Source organism: Lampetra planeri, chromosome 57 (genome assembly GCF_965212315.1).
Source record: "Lampetra planeri chromosome 57, kcLamPlan1.2.h2, whole genome shotgun sequence".
NCBI lineage: Eukaryota > Metazoa > Chordata > Hyperoartia > Petromyzontiformes > Petromyzontidae > Lampetra > Lampetra planeri.
The window spans coordinates 6,673,546-6,701,323 of record NC_136163.1 but is presented as its reverse complement, the minus strand read 5'-3'; the positions used below and the strand labels follow the sequence as shown (position 1 = coordinate 6,701,323).

At 50.8% G+C, this 27,778-nt stretch overlaps 1 protein-coding gene across 1 annotated transcript; it reads right to left on the bottom strand.

The window, feature by feature from the left end:
• Nucleotides 1-51: 51 nt before the first annotated feature.
• ELOVL4 (ELOVL fatty acid elongase 4) lies at nt 52-24,110 on the bottom strand. The gene is made up of 7 exons (XM_078618456.1): nt 24,028-24,110; nt 16,549-16,649; nt 5,998-6,185; nt 5,271-5,351; nt 4,179-4,350; nt 3,649-3,776; nt 52-3,220 (listed from the first exon to the last, which is right to left on the bottom strand). The coding sequence occupies exons 2-7, from the start codon at nt 16,613-16,615 to the stop codon at nt 2,795-2,797; spliced, it is 1,062 nt and encodes a 353-aa protein (XP_078474582.1). The 5' UTR covers nt 16,616-16,649; nt 24,028-24,110; the 3' UTR covers nt 52-2,794.
• Between the last annotated feature and the right edge of the window lie 3,668 nt (nt 24,111-27,778).

Here is a 27,778-nt window from a genome sequence, read left to right as displayed (position 1 = left end):
TCACCACCACCGAGCGGTGAGCGACGATTGTGGTTGTGCGCGTACGCCGTGTTTCGGTTAAAAAGCACAGATTTTATTATCACCAGGTCTGCTTGCTTTCAGAGACAGATGTGAATATTGTAATTTGGAGATAGAACACTCAACAATGCGAACACAAAACCACAGTCATAATAACAGTTAAAAAGCTACATCTGGTAAGCATGTGCGCTTCAAAGTTGAGAATATAAAACAACATTTTTTTCCCCCATCATGCGTGACTTTTACACTCACACCCGATATCACAAAATACAAATCCTACGACACAAACATCGAGCAAGAGCCCTTGGTGCTCCAGCATAAAACATCACCGCCGGCGTCACGCAGGACGCACATCTACTCCGAGGACCTGGAGACCTACGGCAGCGGCCCGCAAATCGGTGCTCCACGGTATTTTCAGAATCCTAGGAATGAACCTCACCTTGCCAGGCAAGGACTGGCGAACTCTCCACCTTATCAGTGTCATCCAGTGGCCGATCCAGCACCCACCCACAACCCCACTGCCAGTCGCACGTGTGCGGTACGGCAGACGCCCCCGTCAGCCCCCATCCCCGTTGGGAATTGAGGGCCGCGCACGCACGCACGGGGGTTGAGGTCGGTGTTCCGTGAAGAAGCTCAGCAGCGAGCGCCGTGGGGTGGAGGAGGTTGAGAAGCACCGGACTACGGCCGCACGCGTGCCACGCCCATCATAAGGAAGCCGCTGGAGCGGCCATGCACTTATTAAAATCAAGCCAGAAGTTAAAAAATGAGTTTTCAATCTAGATTCAGAATCAAAAACTCATTCCTTTAGAGCTTGCTTTATGCGTTTAGTTTGTCGTCCTTCCCCCGCACCTCCGATTAGCACGGTTGGTTACGTACTGTGCGAAAGAAGTTCAACAAACATGCGTACATATGGTCATCACAAGTCACGCTTACGTCACGGAGTGGGGAACCTACACAGCCCATGGGGGCCCAAACGTGACCAGGGCCCACGGCCACACGACGCCTACATGCCCGCAAGACGACGTTCCTCCGTCGCCGCAAGCATCCGAGCTGCACGAGTTGGGTACGAGAGCAAAGGGGAAACGCATTCGACACGTCAGCATGCGGCAACGCATTTCTAGTCGGATCACGGCCGCGACAGCGACAGCAGGGTGCGTGTCGACGAGTGGTCCCACGCTCGACGTTCGCCAGCCCCCACTTTTAAACCTCTCGCCGTTCGTCTCGTACGGCGGCGGGTCGGAGAGAAGGATCACTACATCGGTGTAATTACAGCGAGGGCAATAAAAGTTCAGTTGACATCGCCTCACAGTGGCCAACCCTGTGAATGAAATTAAACGCCGCAGACACCAGAGCGGCAAATCCACGCAAACCCTCGTCCCCCGCGTGATGCGGTAGCATCTCGTGCGCGCGCGTCCACCGAAGAGCAGACTGGACATGCGCTACCGAGCAGCGGCGTTTGTGAGAACTCGCGCAATGGAATGGGCGATGGGGAAAACTCAGCGGTGAACAACGACCACGAAAGCTCTCCCACTGGTCCTTGGCGGGGCAGTAACCACGTGATACGAATCGTCACTATCAGAGGCCATGATTACAATTCAATAATGTATGCTGCCCCCCCCCCCCCACCGATCTCATTTGTATTGTTCACCAATTGTTGGTGCTTCGTTTGGACCACGATTCTAAAAACGGTAAATATTTGCACGTAAAATCGTGTAACATTCCGCAGCAGTTTTTTCTAAACGCACGGCTCACCGCTTGCGTGCACTGCGAGCGTCGAGAACTGACGAATCGCCGTGACGATGATTGCCCACGATTCACGTTGGAAATGTCAATTAAATCGCATGCAAGCAAAAAATAAATCCCGTGAAGCCATGCCTTGGGGTCATCCCCGGAAAACGATGCAAACCGGAACAGCTGCCGAAATACAAAAAAAAGTAAGACAAATTTAAAAGGCTGCGATCATAAATCTATTAAGCCGCATGGCTGCTTCCGCTGCAATAATGCGTGCATGTAATTAAACTTGGGCAATGATGTATTCGCTAATTGGTGAATTGATTGTGATGCGCCGCCGCCGCCGCCCTCTCTCCGCTCGCGTGGACTCCATTGCCGCCCCCCCCCCTCCCACAATGAGTGCGGTGGCATCCAGAGGTTTTTTTACGGTTTTTGAATTTGGGAAAGGAATGAATGCGGTGCGCGCTCCAGCGAGTCCTGCCTGCCACAACAACAAACCCACCATGGGCAACCTGGATCCGCTACTCGCAATGGGACCCCCCCCCCCCGACCCCCCCCACCGCAGTAACTAAAGCAGCCACGACAACTCAAAATGACAATCCTGCACAGCCGAAACGAAAACCACACTATCCCTAACCGTCACCGCAACCCCCACCCCCCCCCCCCCCCCCCCCCCCTTTTTCCACTGGCACATCCAAAGCAAAGCCGGTGCGAGGCCGTCGTGGCACGGGTGCTTTTGCCGTGCCGAGCCAGAACCAAACCGTGCTACGCCGGCCTAACTAGGGATGTACGAATCTGGCTCGGCGGGGTAGGGGAGGAAGGGGGGGGCGGGGGCCAAGCAGGGCCAGGGACGGGGCTTAACGACGCGTTCTTAGCGCGCGACAGTCGACCAGTCCACGACTCGGAGTCGCCGCGTCGCCGCCGCACGTCTCGGACTCGTTCGATGCGCGACGTCGGCGGCACGGGCTCGACTCCCGCACGGGGCTAGCTCGGCACAGCCCCGGCTCGGCTCGGTTGTACAGTGGAAAAAAACAAGAGGTTTAATCTACTCCTTCTTGGCCTTGGCTTTCTGCTTCTTGCCACCGCTCGAGGCCGAGGGCTGCTGCGACGGGCGGCCGTTGGCAGCAGCCCTGTCTGCGTGGGCCTTGCCGTCGGACGCGGCGGGGCGCCCGCCGTTGGCCTTCGCTCCCCCCCGCCTGGGCCCGTCGGCGCCAGAGGAGAGGTCGTCGGCGAGGGCGCCGTTTTTGGCGTCGCCGCGAGCCGAGGTTCTGTCGCCCCGGGACCGCTTGCCCGCCGCCCCAATGGCGCCGGCCTCCCTGCGCGCCTTCATGTACGTGCGGTAGTAGAAGTCGGCGAAGAGCAGGATGAAGGAGAGAGAGTACGCGATGAGCGACCAGTGCATCCACTTGGGGAAGGGGCAGTCGACGTAGAGCGAGTAGCCCGTGTGGAAGGTCGACAGGTGGAACTGCACCTGCGGGGCGACGAAAGAGGGAACACGTGGGTTGGCGATTGGGTGGCTCACAGGTCAGAGAGCCGACCTCACAGGTCCTGACTCTGACGCCTGCTTGTGGTTTGCGAGTGCGGTGGCTGTGGTTGCGGTGCTGCGGTGGCGTGATGCCATCTCCCTCGCCTGGTAGGCAGGAGGTAGTGGGTTTGATCCCTACCCTGATGCTTGCATGTTGGGAGTTTGCACGTTCTCCCCGTGGTCACGTGGATTTTTCCCTCCACATTTAGAATCAACATCACGCGTTTAGAGAATTTAGCTGCTATATATTGCCACAGGATGATTAGCCGCTTTGTTGAGCTTGTATTGGTTGCCGAAGAGGCGGGGGGTGGTGGGGAGGCAGAGTTGGCTGTAAAACACGGAGGAGGGAGCTGCGTGGGAGGGGCGGTGCTCACCATCTGAATGATGGTGAGGTAGCGCTTCCACCACAGGTAGGGCTGCATCTTGGGCCCGAAGGCGGAGAGGGCGTAGTAGGTGTACATCACCACGTGCACCATGGAGTTGATGTGCGCGCCAAAGAACGCTGCGGAGGAGTGGTGGGCAGAGGGGGGCACAGCAGATCATGACAATTAGGAATTATAATTAGTCTAACACGTAGGCTTGTTATCTATGGTTATCAATGTTATCTTTAGTTATCTATGGTTATCCAAGTTATCCATGGTTCCCTCGCGCCTCCAAGTGCCCTCCGAACCCGACAAACACGGTGAAATGTCCCACCGCGGCTGTACACCGCCCTCCCCCACAACCGAAAACACTTCCGGCCGATCCACATTTCAATTCAGCTTTTTGCCGCACGCAAAACTCTCGCGCGAAAGGGGACAACGAGAAAGATGAACGAAAAAAATCCCGACGCGTGCTAAAATATTGACGGCACGGGAACGGTGGGGGGGGGGGGGGGCGAAAGAGGTCAAGAGGAGCTACTCACACTGGCCCCCGGCGACCCACTTGATGCCGATCCACCACAGGGTGAACATGGTGGCGTGGTGGTACACGTGCAGGAAGGTCACCTGGTTGAACTTTTTACGCAAAATGAAGAGGACGGTGTCAAGGTACTCGATGCCCTTCGACACGTAGTACCACCAGAGGGCAGACGCGATCTGCGGACGCGAGGGAGGGAGGGGGGGGGGGAGACGGACGAGAGGGAGGGGGGGAGGACGAACGAGAGGGCGCCATGAGACGCGAGCGGACATTCCGCAGGCAACGCGGCGCGAACCATCCGTAGGCTGGGGCCCTCCTCGCGGAGGAGCGGCGGCACTTTGGGTGGGCGACGATTCTGAAAACGGACGACGACGACGTGAAGACGGGCGTCCCCAAATGGTTCAAGGAGAGACGCACGTCCGCCTGTGCTGCACTGGGGAGTTCGAAGACTCGAGCACGAGTGGGAGAAGGGCCGTGTTGGTTGGCGCGGTGGTCGTGTCTGTGGGCGTCGTGGCTGTGGTTGAGAGTGTGGTGGCTGTGGTTGCGAGTGCGGTGGCTGTGGTTGAGAGTGTGGTGGCTGTGGTTGCAAGGGAGGTGTCCTGGTAGCGAGACGTCATCTCCCGCGCCTGGTAGGCAGGAGGTTGTGGGTTCGATCACGACCATGACATTTGGGAGTTGGCACGTTTTCTCTCCCTGTGGTTGTGGATTTTTCTCCGGGTCGCTCCGGTTTTTCCTGTCCACATTTAGAATCAACATCACGCGTTTAGAGTATTTGGCTGCTATAGATGTCCACATGATAAGCCACTTCATTGAGCCATCACAATTGCAGCCAGGTTGCTTTGGTATAAGAGCTATATAGCTCAGTGAGCCTTACCTGGTAAAATAAAACAGTTGATTGCAATTTTTTAGAGTGAAGTGGCTGAGAGAAGAGCCAAAAGTCTGGGAATTGCATGACCCTCCTCCCCCCTTGTGCGTTTGCTGCACAGCACTGATGTGGGAATGTCCAACAATTCAGTTGGGCACCTTAACCCGAGATGGCGAGCAATGTGCGGGTGTGGCTATTTCGGCCGCGTGGAGAGCGCACGCCAAAAACGCTTACCCTCATCTCGTTAACGTCGTCCGAGTAGCTGACGGGCTGGCAGATGTAGCTGTACACGGCAGCACGCGCTCCCAGGAAGAGCTGAACACGGAGGGGGTGGAGGGAAATGGGCAGCACAGCACGCATACACGGACAACGCATGACGGATATCCCCCATACAGGCTTCACATCAACTATTGGCGCAAGCGCTGCTAACGAGTGCCTGCCATTTATTTTATACATTTATACCTTTGCGCTAATGACCTATACATATCTTAGAGTTCTCAAGGCTTTCAGGAGGGTTTTGCCGCTGTGTGTAACCCGAATTGAGTTATTTGACAGTAATTAACAATCATTGGGATGTTTCGGCCACTTCCACTGTGTGTGCGCGTGATTTGTGGCTATGTGACGAAGCCAAAGCACACACAGGAAACCCCGTGCAGGACGGCATGACGGGGGAGTGTGGACAGCGACACGGGCAGACACCTGTCTCCCTAGTGCCGATGTTCACCCACCGCTCCAGGTCAGGCTCTAAGGTTTAGTCAGCAGAGTGGAGGATGAGGATCGGTTCGGACACCGCTCACCGCCGACTATTATCCAAGGCCTGCGTTTTAACCGAGGCTGCGGAACCATCGCTCGAGAGGTGGGGGATGCGAGCGGCAAGCAGTGGGTGGTGAGGGGGGGGGCGGAACAGGAGGTGGAGGAGCGACCTTCCGCACGGGTAACCGTGTGGCGTGCGGCGTCCCACCTCGAGGAAGATGTAGATGTTGAGCAGGACCATGGCGAAGTTGTAGATGATGAGTGGCACACGGAGCTGGTACGCTTCGCGGTTCTGCATCCACTTGGGGCCGAGCCACACGAAGAGCAGGTAGAGCGACGAGATGGCCAGCGTGGGCAGCGGCGACTGCATGAGCGGCCAGTCTGCCACACGCTTGTCTGCACGGGAAGCAACACGATGCACGCGCGTGACCCCACCATCACGCACATGACCTTGCCGCAGCCTACGTCGGAGGCAGTGTTGCCCCCATTAGGTCCCCCCTCAAGGCCTCGTTGATCTAGTTATGCAGATCTTCTCCCGGTTCCCAGGTCGTAGAGGCTTTGGGCCTACGGGCGACCGAGCCGTTCCCCATAAAGCGGCTCCCAGACTCTGGAACTCTTTTACGCTTCTACGCTTTCAAAGCTCGACTCGAAAAAGGTATCTACACACTTCTGCTTGTTAAATTTTGTTAATTCAGCCAATGGCTTTTAGCATTTAAGTTAGTGTTTTGCCATTTCTCAGTTTTTTTTTTGTTCACGAAGACCCCGGGGCCGGCCCAAGACACGCTGGCGAGACGATGTCGCTCAGCTGGTCTGGGAATTCCTGGGAATTCCCCAGGAAGAGCGAGAGTCTGTGAATAGCAGTGTATAGTGTAGTAGTGTAGAGTAGTGTATTAGTGCTGGAGTCTGCAGCCAGGGAAAGGGAGGTCTGGACCGCCACTCAACATGTTCACACCGCAACCCTCCTCACCAGGACAAGCGGATTGAGAAACGAACGAACAAGTTATTGCCACACCGAGTGTCTCGCGTGTCTTGTGCAGTGCAGTTATGACAGGGCTGCACCTTTACCTTTATATTCTGTTTGCTCGCAACTCGGTCTTCAGCAGCTCAGCTAGATTGAGTTGGCTAGACGCAACTCAGTCCAAGCAACTCAGTCTAGGTAACTCAGTCTAGGCAACTCAGTCTAGGCTTCGTTGCACAAAGGCCTCCCCAATCCCAATCCCTCGCAATCCAGGAATACAGAATGAGCGACTTGCATGGATCGTCAAAACTCGCGACGGAGTAGCAGCCAAGGGAGGAAACACTGGAGAGGACGCCCACCGAGGAGATGGAGCGATTGAACTCGCGTGTGTGCAGCTGCTCGAGAAGTTGTTGCATTTCGGGACCGTGAGAGATGGGCACGGCTTGGAGAGGCATTCAGCCAGCAGTCGATTGATCATGGCTCATGATGATATCAAGGACGGCAAAGTGGATGTTAAATCGTCAACTCTGCACAACCCATTTAAAAAGTGGCAAGTTTATGCAACAGGAATTCAGTCCACTGCACATATCCATTCAATGAAAAGCACCAACCCACATTTCAATTATTTCCAAGCAAGGTTCTAAAGGGTCGACGCATTCTCTCCGCCTTCGCACTCCTCAATGGCACGGGTGTGTCTGTACGTGCGGAGAACTTCTAAATTCGCACCGTACGTCGCCAACCGTGCTAATCGGAGGCGCGGGGGGAAGGTGGGTGGGTGGGTGGACGCCCGCCGCTTGCACAGCGTCGTACAGTAACCGCAGAGGGCTCCGTGTGCCGTCACCAACACCACGGGATCGCTTTCAGCCGGGGGCGGGTAACCTTAGCCGGGGCGTCCACGGCAAGACCGGTTCACGCCATTCACCGCCTTCGTGTTCCAGATTAATTGTGCCACCAGCTGCTCACGGGCCATGCCACCAAATTTACTCGCCAACCCCAATTCAAATCCTGCAGAGGAGATTGCTACAATTTGATAGCCGGCTACTTTTCAAGGTGACGGAACAACGCCGCTCGATGGAAAAAATCCGCAAGCGATGGTCGCTCCGGTACTTTGCAAACACGGCAACCGAAAGGTGGGAACGACGGAGTACGCGACCGCAACTCGACAAGCGCTTTCAACATCGAGGTGGACCGGGTGGCTCAGGAGGTCGGAGCGCTGGGCTGGTGCCGCCAGATCCCTGGCTCACGTCAAACAGACAGCCGCCTGCAATCAGAGCAGCATCGAGCGTCGCGGGTTGATCGTCTCAGCCCGGTCACCAATGACTACACACACAAAACAAAACCCACTGCAGTCAATTTGGATCTGCACTTAATTTTTTCTGGCGTGCAACGAACTTTTTAATTTCCCATGGCAGAGCGGACAGTAGAGTGATGCGTGCACCAGAGGTCACCCCAAGGATTTTCAGAAGCGGCTCTGTGATAGCCTCTTCCGTGGGCCGTTCTATGACAGGAAGAGTTGGTTTAAACACGTAGGCTTTCACGATCAATTTTATTCACCGTAAAAGGTTTTTTTTTTGGAGAGTTGCATTCCTGTACGAGGGATCCGAATGGATTCTGTCTCATGCCATGGATGCAGTCAGCACAAAAATCTGGTCATGAAATCAGTGGGAGTTGACGGTACACAACCATAATGTAGTACAATGCAATGTGGAATAATAAAGCATCGGAATGCAACCACATCAAGATGCTGGAGAAACGAACCTGGCGACCAGAGTTTGATTCCTGCTCACGACCAACATCAGTGACGATTATCTGAACCGATCTTGGGCCTCCCCGAGGTCGACTCGGCATCAAATGAGTACCTGGCACGGTGCGTAAAAACATCGCCACTCGGGAGACGAAGGGCGCGGTGCTGGCCACCCACCCCCTCGTGTGCCATTCTGGCCTTCATAGGTACTCTCAAACAGCACTTTCCCAAACAGTCTGTTCATGTTATGGTGGGGGATCTTTGTTTTCATAGTTATGTTAGAAAAAGATGTGGTCGAGTCACGGGCATAGAAAATAAAATGGCAAGGTCTTGAGCCTGGAGCATGGTGGGGGAAGGAAGTTGACAGCACAGCGAGCTGGTGGAAGAGGAGGCCCAGACAATGCCAGTAGAGGAGAACAAACGACCTCCAGCTGAAGAAGCGGCGTGGGTTAACGGGGGGGGGGGGGGAGCTTCGGTAGACAGCGTTGGTTGCCAGTGGCGAGAGAGTGCCGGGGAGGGGAAAATGATATCATAACGTTCGGGAAAAAAAATCAATGGAACGACGTCAATGTCATTGCCGGGAACTTAAGAGCTCCAAGTATGGGAAATGACGAAAATCGACGGAATTAAAGCAGCCAACTGGAGGCACTTTCCTACGACACCATAGTGCAGTGGAGGAGGCAAGGGTTGGTGGCTCACGCAGAGATGTCTAACTACCAAACCCACCTTGGAACAAAGATGACAAGAGTACAGAATTCGCGATGTCACGTTCACGAACCCACCCATTATCATCCCCCCATTCCGTTTTCGTCTCACCTCGCAGAAGAGGCCGCCACGGTGGCTAGGAGATGTTAACTCCCTCGCCTAGTTTACAGCAGGTCGTGGGTTCGATCCCGACCCCGACGCCTGTATATTTGGAGTTTGTACGTTAACCCCGTGGTCGCATTTTTTTTTTTTATCCAGGTCCTCCAAATGTTTCCCTCCACATTTAGAAAGTGCATTTAAGAGTATTTGGCTGCTAGAAATGTTCACGTGATAAGCCACTTTGTTGAGCCATCATTTGCGGCCAAGTCGCTTCTGAAAAGGAGCTGTATAGCCGAATGGATCTTCCCTGGTAAAATAAAAGTTTTTTTTCAGAAGCATTTTCAAAAGTGCCCTGGCCAAACATCCCAACAACGCAGGCTTCTCCTGAAAGAGCCTCGAGACTCGGCGAAGGCTTGCCTGCGTAAACAAAAGTGACGTTTTAAATAACCTCTTGGCGAAGCCTGTGGCCAAAAATCGCCCAGAACGCGCCCGGTCCCTTCAGATCTCAGAAGCCAAGCAGGTGTTGGGCCTGGACAGCGATTGGCTGGGCGACCACCACAGAGTCGTAGCAGAGGAGCTACGCAACGGGCAGCACTGCAGAAAAACAAATATTTCTCCTGTCTATGCTCTTCACCAACCTTCACGAGTAAAGTATGGTCAAACAATCCCTGCCCCCCCAACTAACCGCACAGGTATGGGGATGCCCTCATCCAGCAGCGGGTTGACAGAACGGGCTGTACACGCGTACACAAAGTGATTAAAGCTACGCCTTTCACTTGCAAGCGAGGAGATTGTCTCGATAGGCAGCAGAGATCGCAAACGGGTTTTGATTCCTTACCCGTACCCGGCCGCACCAGGGTCGCAAACGGGTACCCTACCCGATACCCGGCCGGGTACGGGTAGCCGGGTATCGGGTATCGGGTACCCGATTGCGACCTCTGCAACAGGCCCTCCCCTGGCCATGCAAAGAGATTCACGGTCCAACGGAACCGAGTCGTGGGCCCTCCTCTCATGACGTCGGCACGCAGAGTGGGTGGTTGAGGGTCTCAGAAAAGCGGCTTTGCTTTACAGTGTAATCAGAGGTTCTATTTTGTTTTACAGCCTCGGCTGTAATAAAAACGCTTGATGTGCCGGACAAACGGTTAGGTGCCCAAGCTTTCACAGCAACATTAACTTGGCATAGGTTAAAAAACACGATCCAAAGCACATTGCTGAAAAAGACACGACTGTAGCCGTGGCAGTTGCTACGCTCGTCTGCAATTAAAGCGGTAAAATACGATGGCAAAACATTTATAGAAATATATATTTTTTTTAAAGCAGGAAAATACCGCACAGAATACTTTTTTTGGCGTGGTTAGTATACGGAGTGATCCACTTATAGATGCACCATCCATTTCTTCTCAACAGCCGATTGAATCGCGTGAAAGCGGTGGCTGCGTACATCTCTACGGTGGAGAGGGGTACACGATGTAATAGGTTCATCGAGATTGCGGGCGAGAGACGTGTGGGCGATTTTAAATAAACGGTGGGTTCTCTTTACTTCCCAGAGACAAAAAAAGCAGCTGACTTGCACATGCACCTTACGTTTATCTGGTGCCTCTTGCTCTCACATGATATTTCACACCGTTCCTTTTAATTATTTGCGCGCGTTTCGTTTACGACCGAACGTTAAACTCCTCGCTTCTTAGTTGTGCAATATTACTTAAGAGCCCGTGCCGTACTCGTTTCTCCAAAACGTCGAAGTTTTTTCGCCTTTTGTTTTGATGCTGCTGCTGCTGAGCTCGTGCATCTCCAGCATAAAATAGGCAGGAAACTGGCTCGAAAAAAAAGAATCATCCGTGCCACTAAAGCAAAAAAAGAGCTATCATCTCCCAATAACTTTAGTGGGGCATCTAAAAATGGATCACACGGCCTACACGTTGGGAAAATATTCCTCAACAATTCGTGAACGACAGGGTGGTGGTGTCCTTTTGCCCACGTCCAAAATCATGTCGGGCAGACCTGGGACGCCAAGCAGGCGCGAGCCTGCCCAGGGCTCGGATGTGCGACGCACAGGCATAAAAATCGGGCCGCTGTGGGGCTACATGGGCAGCAGAGGGGGGAACTGCAGCAAAAAAAAGTGCACCGTTGTGATGTACTATGATCCACGGTCTACGTCCCACCGCCTTCGCCAACCCACGCACGACTGGCACGACAAAGCCCGGTGAAGCGGGCACCGTGACCCCGCACGGCAGAGGTCGCAAACGGGTTTTGATTCCTTACCCGTACCTGTACCCGGCCGCACCAGGGTTGCAAACGGGTACCCGTACCCGGCCGGGTATCGGGTATCCGATTGCGACCTCTGCCGCACGGTGTGGAGGGGGGACCCTCATCCAGCAGTGGATTGAAACAAGCGCCATACCATACATGTAGAATTTATAATCAAATTACAGTAATTCCAAAGTCAGTAGAGAGTAGAAGCAGGCTTAACTAGTGGGTAGTGGGTGGCAGGGGCCGGAGTAGCACGGAGCTGTGAACACATTGGACCGAGGCTAAGCCAGGAGGAGGGGGCAGATGCACAAGTCAGCGTGGTTGTCGGCGAGGATGCATGGTTGCCAGCGAACAAGTCGGGTGACCGCTCTTATAAATCCGGCCTTGTGGTTGGCTAATTTGGACCATTCAATGTATTGCAACCCTAGTCCCACTTTAGGGTAGGGGGTGGGGTACCTGCTGTGGTACATGGGGGGGGGGGGCCAGACAAGGCCCGCCACTCCATTCACAGTCTGGCCCGTAACCACACCGAGGCCTACGACTTTAGAAAAAAAAAAGCCCGCAAACAATATTTATCCATCGCTGCGAACATCCAAGCCACAGTAAAATCGGGTCGCAGAGGGCAACGATTTTGGACCTGGCAGCGTTGGGGTCTGTATTGTGTCATCGCACTCTGTCACTTCTACCGGAAATTATGGAGGTCTGTGTTCGTGTGTGGCCCACCACGAAAAGGTGTTTGATAGTCCCCAAGCTGGCCCTCGGTAAAGACAAAAGGTTCCCTTGACCTCTGCCAATTCTGCGGCTCCGGAGCCACAGGTTGCCAACGGAGATTGCACAACTCGGGGTGGGGGGGGGCAGCCCCCCGTTACCTACCGTCGTCTCAAAAGCTGGCGACACTCGACACAGTGAGAGATCGGGTTAATCTGCGTCCCCATTACAGCCCAGCGGACTTAGGAGCAGCGAAATCCGCTCACGCACTTGCCCCGTGTTCCCTCTTGATTAGCAAATGGCTCCTTGGTCTCAGTTGGCCCGAAGGGCAAAGTTGCAGTCTCCGGCGGTTTCATTAATGTCATCAGTGTTCACCGCAAACAAGCAAATTAAATTTCGATTTAAAGCTCTGACTGTCTTCTCGACAGACCTGTTCTCACCTGAGGACGGCTGCTTGCGTTGTGGCCGAAACGTCGTGAGAATTATTTTATTATGTTTTATTTTTATTATTCCATTCTACGTGACTTTACCGAAAGAACCAAGAAGAAGCAACTTAAACTCGCACACGCGGATTCTGCGACACCTTCCAGCGTGCGTTTGGGCCACCCTTTCATCAAAATTTTGGCCAGTTCTCACGGATTAACTGTGCCTCCGTTATAGACGGACAGTCGGGCAAAAGGACAGAGCTAATGCAATAAACGCTTCCAATCTCAGGTTAGGTAACGCAACGTTGCTCGCTCTGAAACGTTCACACCGAGTGCCCGATTAGTTCTGCGAAGAGATGCTGGCCAACCAACGCCGTTCGCGGGCCGCTTCTGAAGGGGCTGGCCTCGGGTGAGCACGTGCACCGGCTCTGGGAAACGAGGGGGGCGGGTGGTGGTGGGGTCTTACGACGGGCTTGTAGAGGCGCGACCAACTATTTTGTCCCCCCACCAAGGGCTGATATTTACACATCGGAGATTCTCGGTTTAGCCTCGGGACCAAGTGGATGAGCAGCCCCTTGCCCCAAGACACGAACGGCACCTCCGATTAGCGCTGTTGGCTACGTACGGTGCGAAAGAATTATTACATACGTACGTACGTACATATGTACATACGTATACACACAAGGGGGTGGTTGGGTGCAACAAGCGACACGCCTGGTCACCCGCCATTCATCTCCCCCACTGCGGACGCCAGAAAACTAAAACCGCACCAGCAGCTCGTTTAAGGCCGAGTCGACTTAGGCACAGAATTCAGGGACGAGTTCAGATGGCGCTTGCTAAACGACGTTGTCCATAGTGCTGCAAGGAAACAGGACACCACCGCTACCCCGTGCTTGCATACACAAAGAGAAAGATCGTTTCCTCTTGCTGGGACCAAGTTCTGTCAGGGAGCGCACTAGGGGGGGTGGGCGTGGTTAACGCCGCACCTTTGTCTCCCGAGTGATGATGTTTACACCCCGCACCAGGTACTCGTTTAAAGCAGAGTCGGCCTAGGGGAGGGCCCAATCCCAACCCCGGTAAATCGCCGTGATGAACTGGTTTGGCCCAGCTCGTAGTTAGTCTAGGTGTGAACATGTAGAGAGTGGAGAAGACATCTGGAACGAGCGCATGCAGGCAACGCACAATTTCCTCATTCTCACTTTGCAGTTCGTCAGCGCAGCTCTTTGCTCTTATTCCATGGGGGCTGGGGGCAATTACTCGGTAGTGGACTTGTCAACTGGTTGAAAAGACGATGAAGCGATTGACAGAGCTTATTGTTCATCATTGCACATCAGTTTGCTTTATGCAATAACGATGCATACTGCGTTCCAAGTGGTGTGCCGCACAAACATTACAAATCGATTACATTCCATAGGTTTCACAACGGCTTGAAACTCAAGGTCACTGCACGTGCGGGGCGCGCACAAAGCACGCGGCTCCACTTCAGCGTACAAACGTCCGCCCGGGAAGCCTCCCTCGGACCATTGTCAGTGAAAGTCACACACCTTGTCGCGCGCAAGCTTACGGCGGGTGCACAAGCGCACGCCTGGTCAGCAACAACGTCACGGGCATATTAAAACAGGCAAGCGCAGGCAAAACCCCGCAGCTGTCGAAACTTGAACTAACTAATAATAATAATAAAATGGGCACAATGCACACACCAACTCACTAGGAGAATGTAATAGGACCAGTATTGACGAACGGGTGTATGCACATAGAACTCGTTTCCCCCCGTACGTAGCCCACCGTGCTAATCGGAGGTGTGTGAATGCCACGACTCTTTGATCCAGAGGACTCGAGCAGATGTTTTGCACCGCGGGAATATAAGAACGGATCCACACAGGGACCACAAGACTGCAGAGGGTCAGAAGTGAAGGCCAAGAGAAGACCAGAGTGGTGGCATCTCATCTCAGACCCGGTGGCTAGAGGTGGGGGCATGTCGTGCCGAAGGAGAAAGGCAGCGGGCACAAAAAGACGCACGCCCAGAGAGTGGTGGGGTTCCATCTCCACGGTGGGCATCCTCCTCTTGGACGCGTTACACTCAGTCCATCATCCGTCTCAGCCGTCAGTCAGAATTGCGTCTGGCGCGGTGTACGTACACTGAACTTCTTCCGCACCGTACGTAGCCAACCGTGCCAACCGGAAGTGCGGGTGTCTTGCTCCAAGCTCATTGAAACACTCTTCCTAACCGTGGATACAATGGACCTCTTTTGCATGCGTTCTCTGATCCATGGTGCCGCTTCTCTTACCGTCTCTAAGAAAGCGTCTCATAAAATGTTTGCGCGTGTTTTTTATTATTACTCGGCACGTTTGGCACGTCAGTTTTTGGCATCCAATTTAATTGGCACTCGAACCTGCCTTTGCACTCTTTATTTCATCATTGCGCCAATTCCTGCTCGGCCACAAATCGATTCCCCAGTGTCCCTCCAACAAGTTATTTTTGGAGAGAACATTACTGTGGTACCCCCCACATCACTCTACTGATACAGCAGCACTCTGTAGATGCCCTATGGAGCTCACTTTGGTGGAGGGGACGTTGCACCAGCAGTGGCAAAGGCAAGCTATTGCTGGACCGCACCTTTTACTTTAACCACCTTCGCAACGACGATATCAAAGCAATTGCGTTAAACAAACCTCATCACGACTTTGACCAAAGTAGGTCACAAGGTGTCTAACGTCGCAACCCACAATTAACTTTAAAGTCCTTAAAAATGCCAACACGTTTGCGATGGATTCTTAGTTAAAACAAAATTTGCCAGGATGGCCTGCGCTTGCAAATGCTAGGGAAAGTTTCCTTCCACCCCCACCACTGAGTAAAGCGTTGTCAGGCAGAAACTTTGCACAGGTGATACGACACCCAAAGACAAAGATCCCCCTTATAGCCTTGACAGACTGTTTGGGCAAGTGCTGTTAGCGAGTAGCACCTATGAAGGCCGGCATGGCTCACAAAGGGGGTGGGTGGCCAACACCACACCCGGCCGCCTTTGTCTCCCCCGGTGGCAATGTTTACACAACCACACCAGGTACTCATTTGGGCCGAGTCGACCTAGGAGAGGCCCAGGACGGGATCAGATAATCGCTATCACTGGTGTTGGGCCGTGAGAGGGAATCGAGCTCGGGACGCCGGGTTGGTAGTGCAGGGCGCTAACCGCTACACCACCGCTCCCCACTCACATCGCCACACAGGCAAGAGCCGAGCCAAGCAAGTGGTAAGGAAAGCCACAAACTCGCACGATGTAACCCGGGCACACGAGGCACAGCACCCCCTGTCAACCCCTTGGCTGGACGAGAGCCTGGATGCGCCGTGTGGGTCGTGCAGTGCCATTTGACCGTACGTCATTGCGCTGGTCGGCGAGGGTTGAAGGCAGGGGGAGCACAGAAAAAAAACTTACAAATTTTTTTTTTATTTCACTGGGTAAGGCCGAATGTACACTTTTTCAGAAGCGACCTGGCCACAAATGATCACCCAGCAAACTTGCTAATCATATGGAAATTTATGGCAGCCAAATTTGGAGGACTTGGAGAAAAATCCACGGGACCACGGGGAGAACATGCAAATACAGGCATGAGGGTCGGGATTGAACCCATGAACCTCTTATATACCAGGCGAGGTAGTCAACATCGCCACTCTACAACGACGTATTTCGCCACAATATTCTCCAACACCGACGCCCACACACCTGCCCAGCAGCAGCAGCAGCAGCAGCCCGTTTTCATGCACACGAGTCACAATACCCACACACACCGATAATCGGACGAGACTGGGGGCATTTCCGGGAGACCGGTCACCAGGCAAAGAGAAACACGAGCCGGAACAACGGAAGCACGCACCTGCGAAGGTGAGAGTCCACTCGTAGAACGCCACGGCGCCTTTCAGATGATCCCCCACAAGCTCCATGGCTTCTTCTGTCGTCGCGACCGCCAGAGATGTCCTTAAACGCATGAACATGCAAACGAAACACGCACGCACACAATACGCCCAAGCAGGTCACGACAGGAGTCAACAGCGGTGCGTTTGTGTACGCGGGTGTGCGTGTGTGTGCGTGGTAGTGGAGGGGAGTGGTAGGTGTAGCGGTTAGCGCACTGCGCTACGAACCCGATGACCCGAGTTTGATTGCGGCTCACGGCCAACACCAGCGCCGGTTATCTAAACCGGTCCTGGGCGTCCCCCTACGTTGCCTTGGCTTCAAATGATTACCTGGTATGGCGCATAAACATCACCACCGGGGAGAAAAAGCCGGCCTGTGTGGTTACTGGCCACCCACCCCCTCGTGTGCCGTTCCGGCCTTCATTGGAGCTCGCTTTCAGCACTTGCCCCAACAGTCTGTTAAGGCTACACGGTGGATCGTTGTCCGAGCGCGTGCGCGCAGGACACTATCGCTGCATCCCGCGCACGAGAGGGGCGATCTGTAAATAATTGAGAGGCCCTGGCAACGTTCTCCAGGCGAGGGGGTGGGACACCCATCAGGCACCATTTACCAAATGCACAGACCACGTGCACAGCCAGTTGATGCCCATCCACCTTGGCCAGGAGACAAATGGACCACCGTACATGCATACAAATCCTTGTCCGTTAGCATCATCCAATTTGTGCTTATATACTTGATTTATATTTATTTTTAGTGACTTTATTACCATTCCTATTCTTTGTACTCCTATTGCGTTTTTGTATTGTTTCGCTGTTGTAGCTTTGACCCGCCCCGACATCTGTGAAAGAGCTTTACAGCTCATCAGATTCCTCCAGTATTAATACATATTCTGATTATGATAATAGAATCACCCCCAATTTTGTTTAATGTTTCTGCAACTTACAGTAATTGTACTTCATCTGCCCGAGCTGATTTCACGCTATGGGTGAATTTATAATCTAACGTTCAAAGGGCTCGCATAAGGCACATGCATAATGTGCATTGCCTCAGTAATCCCCCCCCCCCCCCCACATTGTGCAAGAGTGCAGAAGGGTGGTCAACACATCTACGCCTCTATATAAGGTACTAAACAGTAAGACTTCTCCACAAATCTGGCTGTCGCCTGATGAAGCTAGTTGTAATTACTGGCAAAACATCGTACTCAGATTGTAAATGTTGTGGCTTGGCTCTCCAACACACCGGTTAGTGCTGTACTAGTGACGAATTGGCACGTTCGGTTTACGTGACAACCCTTACTAGTCGGCTGTGTCGGGAGGTGGCGGGTTTAACGACACATTTATATATTTATTACGCGATCCAACCCAAAAACCTCTATTATGGATGATATTGGTCGAAAGCCTACGTGTTAAACTATTCCAGGACTACTTAAAAAAAATCACTTTATTAGCTGTTCACACCCGGGAGGCACATCTTTTGTATATTCACTGCAAAGAATGCCAATTCGATGACTAACAAAACAAAGTTTGTAAATACATGTCGGCTTTCGTGACCAATATTAATTCTTAGAGGTTTTTTTGGGTTAGATCAAGTAAATATAAATGCGTCGTTAAACTCCGTTGGTGGGTTTAGCGATGCGGTTATATTTACGAGACCTAACAAAAAACTTATGAAAACAAAGTTTGTAATTCCAAGTCGGATTTCGCCAAATTGCCCAAACTCAAATTTAACTCAACCGAGCTTTTCTTGGTGACCAACCAGGCAGCGACAATGAACTCGCCACGCTTGAGAAGCCGATTTAATTGAAACCTGTATTTGATCGCGGGATCTCAGTGGTGCGGGCACAGTGGCGAGTTTACGTTATCCCAAAACAACTTGGCCAGCCGCCGCTTGAATCCCCTCGAGTTGCGACAACGCCGCCAACACAGCAGCGGGTGCCCGTCCGTGAACTCCAGGGGGTGAGAAACATTTTATTTTCGGACCTTTCTAAACACCCTCCTTTGGGGGGGGGGGGGGCCCACACTTTGACACTCGCCCTTAGTCAATTCTGAAGCGTCTGCAATGTAATCTAGAGCATGTCAGTCCACTCCTCGATGAAGGTTGATGACCGTACACCTCACCACACTGGTCATTGCGCGTTAGCGAAGGGGAGGGGGGGGCGAAGACCGATTAGGATATCGTTCACACACCGCCGATGTTATCCGTCGCCAGGAATAGAAATCAGGTCGCCGGCTTCGTCCCTGTGAAGTGAATTCCAAAGACGGTGTTCTTGCGCCGGGGAAGGATACATTCCTCTCTCAAACCCAATTCGTGTGGCTAGAATGCTTGCCGGTGACGGATAAGTGTCGCTTGTGGGCTGGCCAGGATAATGAATGTATGTATGCCAACCGTGCTAATCGAAGGTGCGGGGGTTATGACGATGATGTGGTGGTGGGCTGTGTGGAACTAAGCCATGGGTCGCATCTGGCGGTCCCGCACCGTTGGTTAAGAGTATCACAAAGCGTTGTCTCGCGACGCTCTCACACGCGTGCAGCGGATCCTTGCACAACGACTATGAAGAAGATGGGTCGTGTAGAAAAAATCCATTGAAAGGCGTCGTAAATGTATGCGCGGCGCACACACCACACACACGCGTCTCTAAGCAACCGTTATGCTTCTCTCAGCAAGCACCATACTTTCCAACCCGGCACCATGCCCTGTAAATCAAAGCCATGCCTCAAGTCCACAGCATGCCCTGCAAGTCTGTGCCTCGCACTTATTGTCAGTGCAATGACCTCTAATTCAAAACCCTGCTGCTCACAAAGTCAGCACCATGCCCTTTAAATCAGAATCCTGCTAAGTCAGCACAGCATGATGTAGTTTTGCAATTTTAACATAATATTTTTTGTTTCATCAGTTTCTGGCTGACCTTTTTGGAAGGGTTTTTTTTTATTGCGACTATTCTTATTCCTAAGAAGAAACGTTAACGTAACAGCTTTCTTTGACATTTTCAGCGCCCTACAGTGTAAAGTGCGATTCTCGTTAGAATTCTAAATTATGACTAATGTCTGCTCTGGACAAGGGCCATCTCCCGAAACAGCAGCCTGCCATGTATTGATGATAAAAGGCGGCATTAATTGACGATTAGGTTTTTCTTTTGCTTATATCCCACGGCCAACAGTCACTTTAGACTTCATTTGAATTCAACTACGACTTCACCTACCTCGCGCATTACACCAGCACAGGTGCTCGCCCTGTTCAATAGTCGATCGTTCTACCCACCTTCCACATACTTCCTAGCGTATTTGTGTACCTACATACTTTATTGGCCTTCTACCCGTGTGTCAATGTACTTACCCCGTAATGCTTCGGGTTGTCATAGGCTACTGTGGGGCGATACGGTGGGTAGCAAAGGGCAGTGCGGCAAAACCCATTGTTGTACGGACCTGTACTCCCACGCACCCGAGTTTATACTATCCGCCCTCTTCTTCTTCTTCCGTACAGCTGATGTAAAGCAACGACGACAATTTCACATTCAGGTGGTCAAGCCAGACAACCGCGTCAGGAGCAGCGGAGTAGTGCATCATCGCTGCGATGTCTCATTCGTATTTGTGGACCGGGCATTGCATTGTTATACGTTTGTATGGCCTGTTCTGACCCGCACTGACCAGCGTGGTGAAGAATGGTCTAAATAATGCTGCGATCCGTAAAGCGTGGAGAGGCCCTCGTTCAGCCGTGGATTGAACAAAAGGCCTGTACAATGTAGTTGTTCCTACCTACCAAACACATTTTGCTCTCTGCTTACACACCTATTGCCAAATTAAATACTCATGTCTCTGCTTAAGGAATTGTATCCACTTGAAAGTTCTCTCCACAGTATTCAGAACAACTCTTCGAGGCTGACCGGGATGGGAATACTAACACTTTACCCCACCACACAATGACCTGCCGATAAGACTACTGGGGGGGGCAGAGGCGGGGGATGTTAAAACAAAACTTTCCCAATGCTTTAACTGGCGTGCCAGAAGATCGAAGGCGCATTTTGCATTGCAACTCCAGGATGCCAACCAACACACCAAAGTAGACACCTTTGTTTTTCAGTAACAAAAACATAAACATGTGAGCGTGTGCATATATATAGCTAGATATTTGTACATGTGCAGCACACCAGTTAGCGGTCTTTACCGGGGTTTTGTATTGCATGCGATTACCGGTAATGCAAAAACGAACAACCGATTTTAAACAGTCCTGGTTTTAAAGTTAATGTCCGTGGTGCATTTCCTCAATCCTCGGTTAGAAGACCAACGTGCAACAAAGCGAGAACAAGAGCGCTTCTGCTTTGCTGCTGCACTGGACTTTCGGGGTCACTGAACCCTAAAAAGGGACCCGCATCCCATTCCTCGTGACAAATGTGCCGATCTAACGACGAGATAAGGAGGGGAAAAAATTTAGCTCAACCCACAGGTTTAAAGCTCGTGTTAAAATTTAACCACGCAGGCTTTCGTGACCAATGTAATGATTCGTAATTATAATTGATGTTCTTTTGAATTTGGGTAATAATCACTGGGCAGTAAAAACGTTGCATTGTCCGCCCCTCCTCCACCCGACACGACCAATGAAATAAAGTTGTCACGTGAACATAACACTTCCATAATGCAGGCTTTTTGGGTTCAATCACGTAAATATAAATGTGTTGTTAAACCCACCACCACCCGACAAAGCCAATTAATAAGGTTTGTCACGTAAACGGAACATAGCAATTTGTTAGTAGTACAGCAACTCCGGTAGTGTGTTGTAGAGCAAAGCCACAACATTTACAATCCGAGTACGACGTTTCGCAACACTTCTTAAAAGGGGTGTGTGGCTCGCTCTCCAACGCGCACCGGTGTTGCTGCAGCTCGAGTCAGAATCCACCGGGCACACGTGTGGTCATCACGTGACAACCTTCTTTGGCTGTGTCAGGTAGAGGAAGGGGGCATGACACGCTATTGGAATTTCACTCACGCAGCGATCGGACCCAAAAATCTATTCTTCATCGTAACCTTGCATTCGTTAAATAAGCTCGCGCGAGTAAAAAAAAAATAACATTGATTTACAAATTACAGAACCCATGCAGTCATTCACTTACAGTGGCATAGCCAAGTGATAAGTGGACAACTGCAGTCATTAACGCGATTATTTATTGCCCAAATCGCACAGTAAAGTTTTTGGTTACTCAAATAGCATAATACCATTTTTTTTCCCTCCCAAAAAAAGTAATGAATGTGCATTCCATTCAAAAACATGGTCTAGGGCAGGGGTCGGCAACCAAAATAACAAGAAGAGCCATTTCTTTCCAATTCGGTACAAAATTCAGTATTTCAAGAGCCGCAATGCATCTGAGTACATACTGTACATACGTACATATCGTCAAGAAGCAGCCCGTAAAGAGCCGCATGCGGCTCCGGAGCCGTAGGTTGCCGACCCCTGGTCTAGGGATAACGTTGTCCATTCTGAGCCATTACTAATGGCATATCTGTAGTCAGATATATTTTTATGTCTACATATGATGCTACTTGTGCTACAAGGATAATCCGACACAGGGTTTACCCCGTATTCTTGTACAGGGAAATGTAGTTCTCAGGCCCATACGGCGCACAGACGTTTCAATACGGGCATCAACCAAAATGTGTTGTCTATTTGTGTTTCTCCCTCCCTTGTGATGGTACTTTGTAGGATGAACGTTGAGATGTATAAGGGACACGGGGGTGACCAATAAGGTCTGAATTGGTCTGTAAGGAGGTAGGGAGGGCCCCTTCTAAGGGGGTTGTGAAAGGTATGACATTAAAACCACGCCAATATAATCAGAGCGGTTGTGAAATGTTCAGCTGCACGGGAAGGGTCTCTCTCTGTCCGCCAGCCTGGAGACATTTCGATGTCGCGACCTCTCCGACCAGACCGACGTTGGGACGTCTGGGGGGGTGGGGGGGGCTTGTCAGGCAGAAAGCAGTGGAGACATCGACAACATTGTCATGCGGCAATATTGATCATACACGGTGACTGAACGTGTGTTTTTTTTTATAATCTCTTGAATTGATACTTTCATGCCGTCGAGAATTGAGGATGCGTTTTAAGAAAATAGTTAATTTATTGCTGCGATAATTATGAGGATACACGGGTGTCAATAAGTTAGTGCAATTCGATATATTGCCGGAAATCGAAAATACATTGGGTAAATACCAAAACATCGTGCCGTACGTGACATTATAGATATTTGATAGTTGCGAAACGTGGATAATTAAAGGGTTAAATAACGAAATGGACACTCGAGTATTTTGTTCCATAACTGGTTGGACGACATTCGGCAACGATGGTGATCGAGAAAGGCGAAACCCCGCACGTTGTGGCAGTACAGTCTATATAGACTGTACATGGCAGTATAGTCTTTATAGACTGCACGTTGTCACAGTACAGTCTATATAGACAGTCTATATAGACAGTCTATATAGACTGTACGTGGCAGTACAGTCTATATAGACTGCACGCTGTGGCAGTACAGTCTATATAGACTGCACGCTGTGGCAGTACAGTCTATATAGACTGTCTATATAGACTGTACATGGCAGTACAGTATTTATAGACTGCACTGCTCAGCACTGTATTTGATAGCCAACCAAGCCGGCTAACCCCACAGCGCAATTCCCGGCCACGGCTAACATTAGTGGCGAGTGGTGTACAGTACAGTATACAGTGTGCCCTCCCCCTATGCCACTCATCTTTGACCTGCCCTGGTCACGCAACACACCAACATGACGGCCACGGGCTGGGCAATGATCTCCACAATCGTGAATGCACCGCGACCGACGATAGTTCACGACCGCACGCCGAGGGGAGCGCGCCTGGGTGGACCTGCCGAGAGTGTGACGGCGGCGCCTCCAGGCACGAGTCGAGGTCACCGTTCACTGCAGCGAATGAATGAATGCAGCAGCACCTGCCCCATCCATCCACCCACCCACCCCGATTAGCACGGTGGGCTACGTACGGTGCGAAAGAGGTACAATATATACACACACACAAAACCCCAAAGACAAAGACACCTCGTAGAGCCTGTAACAGACTGTAGGGGCAAGTGCCGGTAGCGACAGCGCCTATGAAGGCCTGCACGGCACACGAGGGGGTGGGGGTGGCCAACACCACGCCCGGCCGCCTTTGTACTGAGGCCGAGTCGACCTAGGGGAGGCCCAGAACCGGTTCAGATAATCGTCACCGGTGTTGGCCGTGAGCGGAAATCGAACCCGGGTCGCCAGGTTCGTAGTGCACATCGACGGCCTCGCATGCAACACCCATTCATTTCGACGAACGCACAACGGAGTCAAATACGTTTGACTTTAACACACACACAAAAATAAAATTGCGTAATTATTTTCGTAAATATGTTTGTGTTACATATTTGACCTCGTTGTTTCGCAGACACCTTTCCGCATACCTGGGAGATAATTCTGTTGCTGGCTTGCTGCTGCTGGCTTGCTGCTGGCTGCAGGATGCAGTTGCCGCGACCCCCCCGACTGCGAGCTCCGTCCGGCAGGTGGGCGGGACGCCGGAGCCTTTTATACCCCGCCTCCCGCACGCGCACGGCCGCGCGTCCCCATTGGTCGAGACGCGCCCGACCCCCCCCCGCTCCTGCCCCCCCCCCTACGGCGCGGGAGCCGCCGCTCCAACCAATGGCGCGTTGGAATCAGAGGATACAATGAATCCGCGACAGAATTAGTTATAAATTATGTTAATGATTTAGGCATGCAAAGAATGAATGATGTATTGTGTGTAATGCTTTAGGCCCGACAGAATGAATTATCAATTATGTTAATGAGTTATAAATTATGTTAATGATTTAGGCACGAAAAGAATGAATGATGTATTGTGTGTAATGCTTTAGGCCCGACAGAATGAATTATCAATTATGTTAATGAGTTATAAATTATGTTAATGATTTAGGCACGAAAAGAATGAATGATGTATTGTGTGTAATGCTTTAGGCCCGACAGAATGAATTATCAATTATGTTAATGAGTTATAAATTATGTTAATGATTTAGGCATGCAAAGAATGAATGATGTATTGTGTGTAATGCTTTAGGCCCGACAGAATGAATTATCAATTATGTTAATGAGTTATAAATTATGTTAATGATTTAGGCACAAAAAGAATGAATTATGTATTGTGTGTAATGCTTTAGGCCCGACAGAATGAATTATCAATTATGTTTAATGCTTTAGGCCCGACAAAATGAATTATCAATTATATTTAATGATTTATGCCGGACAGAATCAAACCCTCGCTCACCTCACCCATTCACGTCCATGGGCCGACTGCGGTTGCCACCTTCTCGGGGTTTGACCCGGAGTACGTATATATCACAGGCGTTCGACTGGCGGCAGGAATTGCTTCGTTACCGAGTGCCGGTACCGGTGTTGAACTTTCATTATCATGAACCGCACGGTTCTGATAATAGCAGGCTCCGGTGCTGGTTGAACACTCTTATATGGTTGGGGTCTGCAGTGGAAACGGTGGCGATCCTAGGAGGTGAGACTGCATACCTGTCAACCCCTTATACCCTACATTATTACAGACTAGTTCAGACCATATTGGTCACCCCGTGCCTTTGTAAATCTCAACGTTCATCTTACAAAGTCCCATCACAAGGGAGAAACACAAACAAATAGACAAAACAATGTTGCCTGTATTGAAATAGCTGTATGCCTTATGGACCTGAAAACTACAATTCCCTTGACAAGAATGCGGGTAACCCGTATGGGTTGACAGGTATAAGACTGATGCGACGCTTTTCAGAGGGTCTGTACTAACATTTCATCACCTCGTAACATGTCCTTGGCGGAAATATTCGGAATGTCTGCTAATGGTGATATAACATAAAAATTGTTCCCCCAAAAAACGGTCAATGCGCCTCTAAATCTTGGCTCCAAGTGATGTCGGGCACTAAAAATGTAATTTCACTATCGTTCTTGTGGACGCTAGGCGGCAGTAGAGTCTTAAGGTTGCGGATTTTTTTAAATAACCTTTATCGCAGTCATCATGGGACCTCATTTGCAAGTACCAAAATATGATAATAGGGTTTTCCCCTTTTTTTCTAGCAACAAAACACGTGTTAAGATGTTAAAACACGAAACTGAAACCTCGCAGTCCGTGACTTTTGAAATGGTTGTAAACTAAACAATTTTTTTAATTTACCCGGTAAAGCCCACTGAGCTGTATATCTCTTTTTCAGAAGCGACCTGGCCACAAATGATAGCCAAACGAAGTGGCTTAAGTGGACATTTACGTCAGCAATAATACTCTAAACGCTTGTTTCTAAATGTGGAGGGACAAACCCGCAAGACCCGGAAAAAAATTCACACGACTACAGGGAGAGATAAAATACAAACTACAAATATATACAGCAGGTGTCAGGGTCGGGATCGAACTGACGTCCTCCTGTATACCAGGCGAGGTAGTTAACATCTCATAGCCACCGTGATGCCCTTATTTAGAGCTGTCGATTGGTTCCCAAAAAGAATCCGATTTTATCCTTCTGTTTTGTTTAAAAGTATCAATCTAGTAACTCAACTGAGAGAATCAGCTCATCCTTAGCCATAGATCTTTCCACATCTGTCAGCTGCATCGCTCAAAAAGGAATGCAGAGGCACTTATCGGCGTATTGTGTCGATGAGGATTGTGAGAATAGACTGATCGAAATTTGCAATTGTGTTCGTTGTACACAGCATTAATTCACATTTAGTTTATGCCAGTGATGGGCAATGCATTCATTGGTTTATACCAGTGAATGTCAATGCATTGGTTTATGCCATTGATGGTTTATGCCAGTGATGGCCAATACACCAATGGGGTGGATCTCAACGGCCTCCGCGGTCCATCAGATCATAGAGCTTTGACTAACAATTATCTGGATTTAACCCTATAATATAGTAATGTACTAGAGATGTAAAGGTACTAACGCCATCTATTGGTAGAAATTATGACTTTAATGTAACCATTTGTAGTCGTGGATTTTTATTTTCCATCAGCTGTAACCAATCCTGAAACGGGAAGATTTCTCCACAAATCTGTCTGTCGCCTGATGAAGCTGGTTGTAACTACTGGCGAGACGTCGTACTCAGATTGTAAATGTTGTGGATTTACTCTCCAACACACCGTTGGTACAGAATTAGTAAAGAATTGGCACGTTCTGTTTACGTGACAAACCTTACTAATTGTCTGTGTTGGGTGGTGGCGGGTTTAACGACACATTTATATTTACGCGATCTAACAAAAAAAACCTCTTATGAATCCTGTATTGTTGTGTTGTGTGCTGATGTTCGTGTTTGTTTTGATTTCTCCCGAGATCCACCAGTGGATCGCGATCCATATTCGCCACCGCTGGTTTATGCCGAACTTCTGACAAACCTTCAGTGATGATGGGTCCGATGTTGTACACCAACACACCACCTATGATATATGTTTCACGTTTAAGGCCACACAGTTTTATTGACGAATGTGCCGAGTGTTCTGTCAATTCATGTACAGCTGGATGTCGATCTACCACACTTCACAACACACTGGGCCACCAATGTGACCGACATCGTGGGGAGGCCCTCATACAGCAGTGGGTTGCAAGCTCTTCATATCCATGTACTGTATACGTCCTACTGGTTGTAAGGCACTCCTCTACGTACGAACGAGTTAGGTTCCAGAGATGTGTTCGTAAATCGATTTGTTCGTAAGTCCAACTTTACTCCTGTCGATTCCAAACGTGTCGTACGGCATGTGCACTAAACACGGGGAATGGCTTTAAAAGTTGTATAATCTCCTCTACATGTAGATGCCACTGGTTCTTCATGTTCTGGAGATGTAGATGCCACTGGTTCTTCACGTTCTGCAGATGTAGATGCCACTGGTTCTTCATGTTCTGCAGATGTAGATGCCACTGGTTCTTCACGTTCAGCAGATGTAGATGCCACCACCGCCATCTATTGCGCGGCGGTTGAACTTACGACTCTCGGTCCGAACAGGCAACCTGGACGTACGGACCAGGTTTGTTCGTATCTCTGAAAGTTCGTAAGTCGAATATTCGTAAGTCGAATGTTCGTAAGTCGAATGTTCGTAAGTCGAGGCGCGCCCTTGCCTCGCGCGTTACCGACAGCACACAGCGAAGGTCCCGTGGCGCCACGCGGCCCCTTTAAAGA

Excerpts from the sequence above, each read along its gene's own strand:
- ELOVL4 (XM_078618456.1), bottom strand. The coding sequence starts at position 16,615 with ATGGAGCTTGTGGGGGATCATCTGAAAGGCGCCGTGGCGTTCTACGAG. Across the intron at positions 6,186-16,548 it reads GTGGACTCTCACCTTCGCAG|ACAAGCGTGTGGCAGACTGG; the intron begins GTGCGTGCTTCC and ends CTTCCCGTGCAG. Across the intron at positions 3,221-3,648 it reads ACCTCACCATCATTCAGATG|GTGCAGTTCCACCTGTCGAC; the intron begins GTGAGCACCGCC and ends GTCGCCCCGCAG.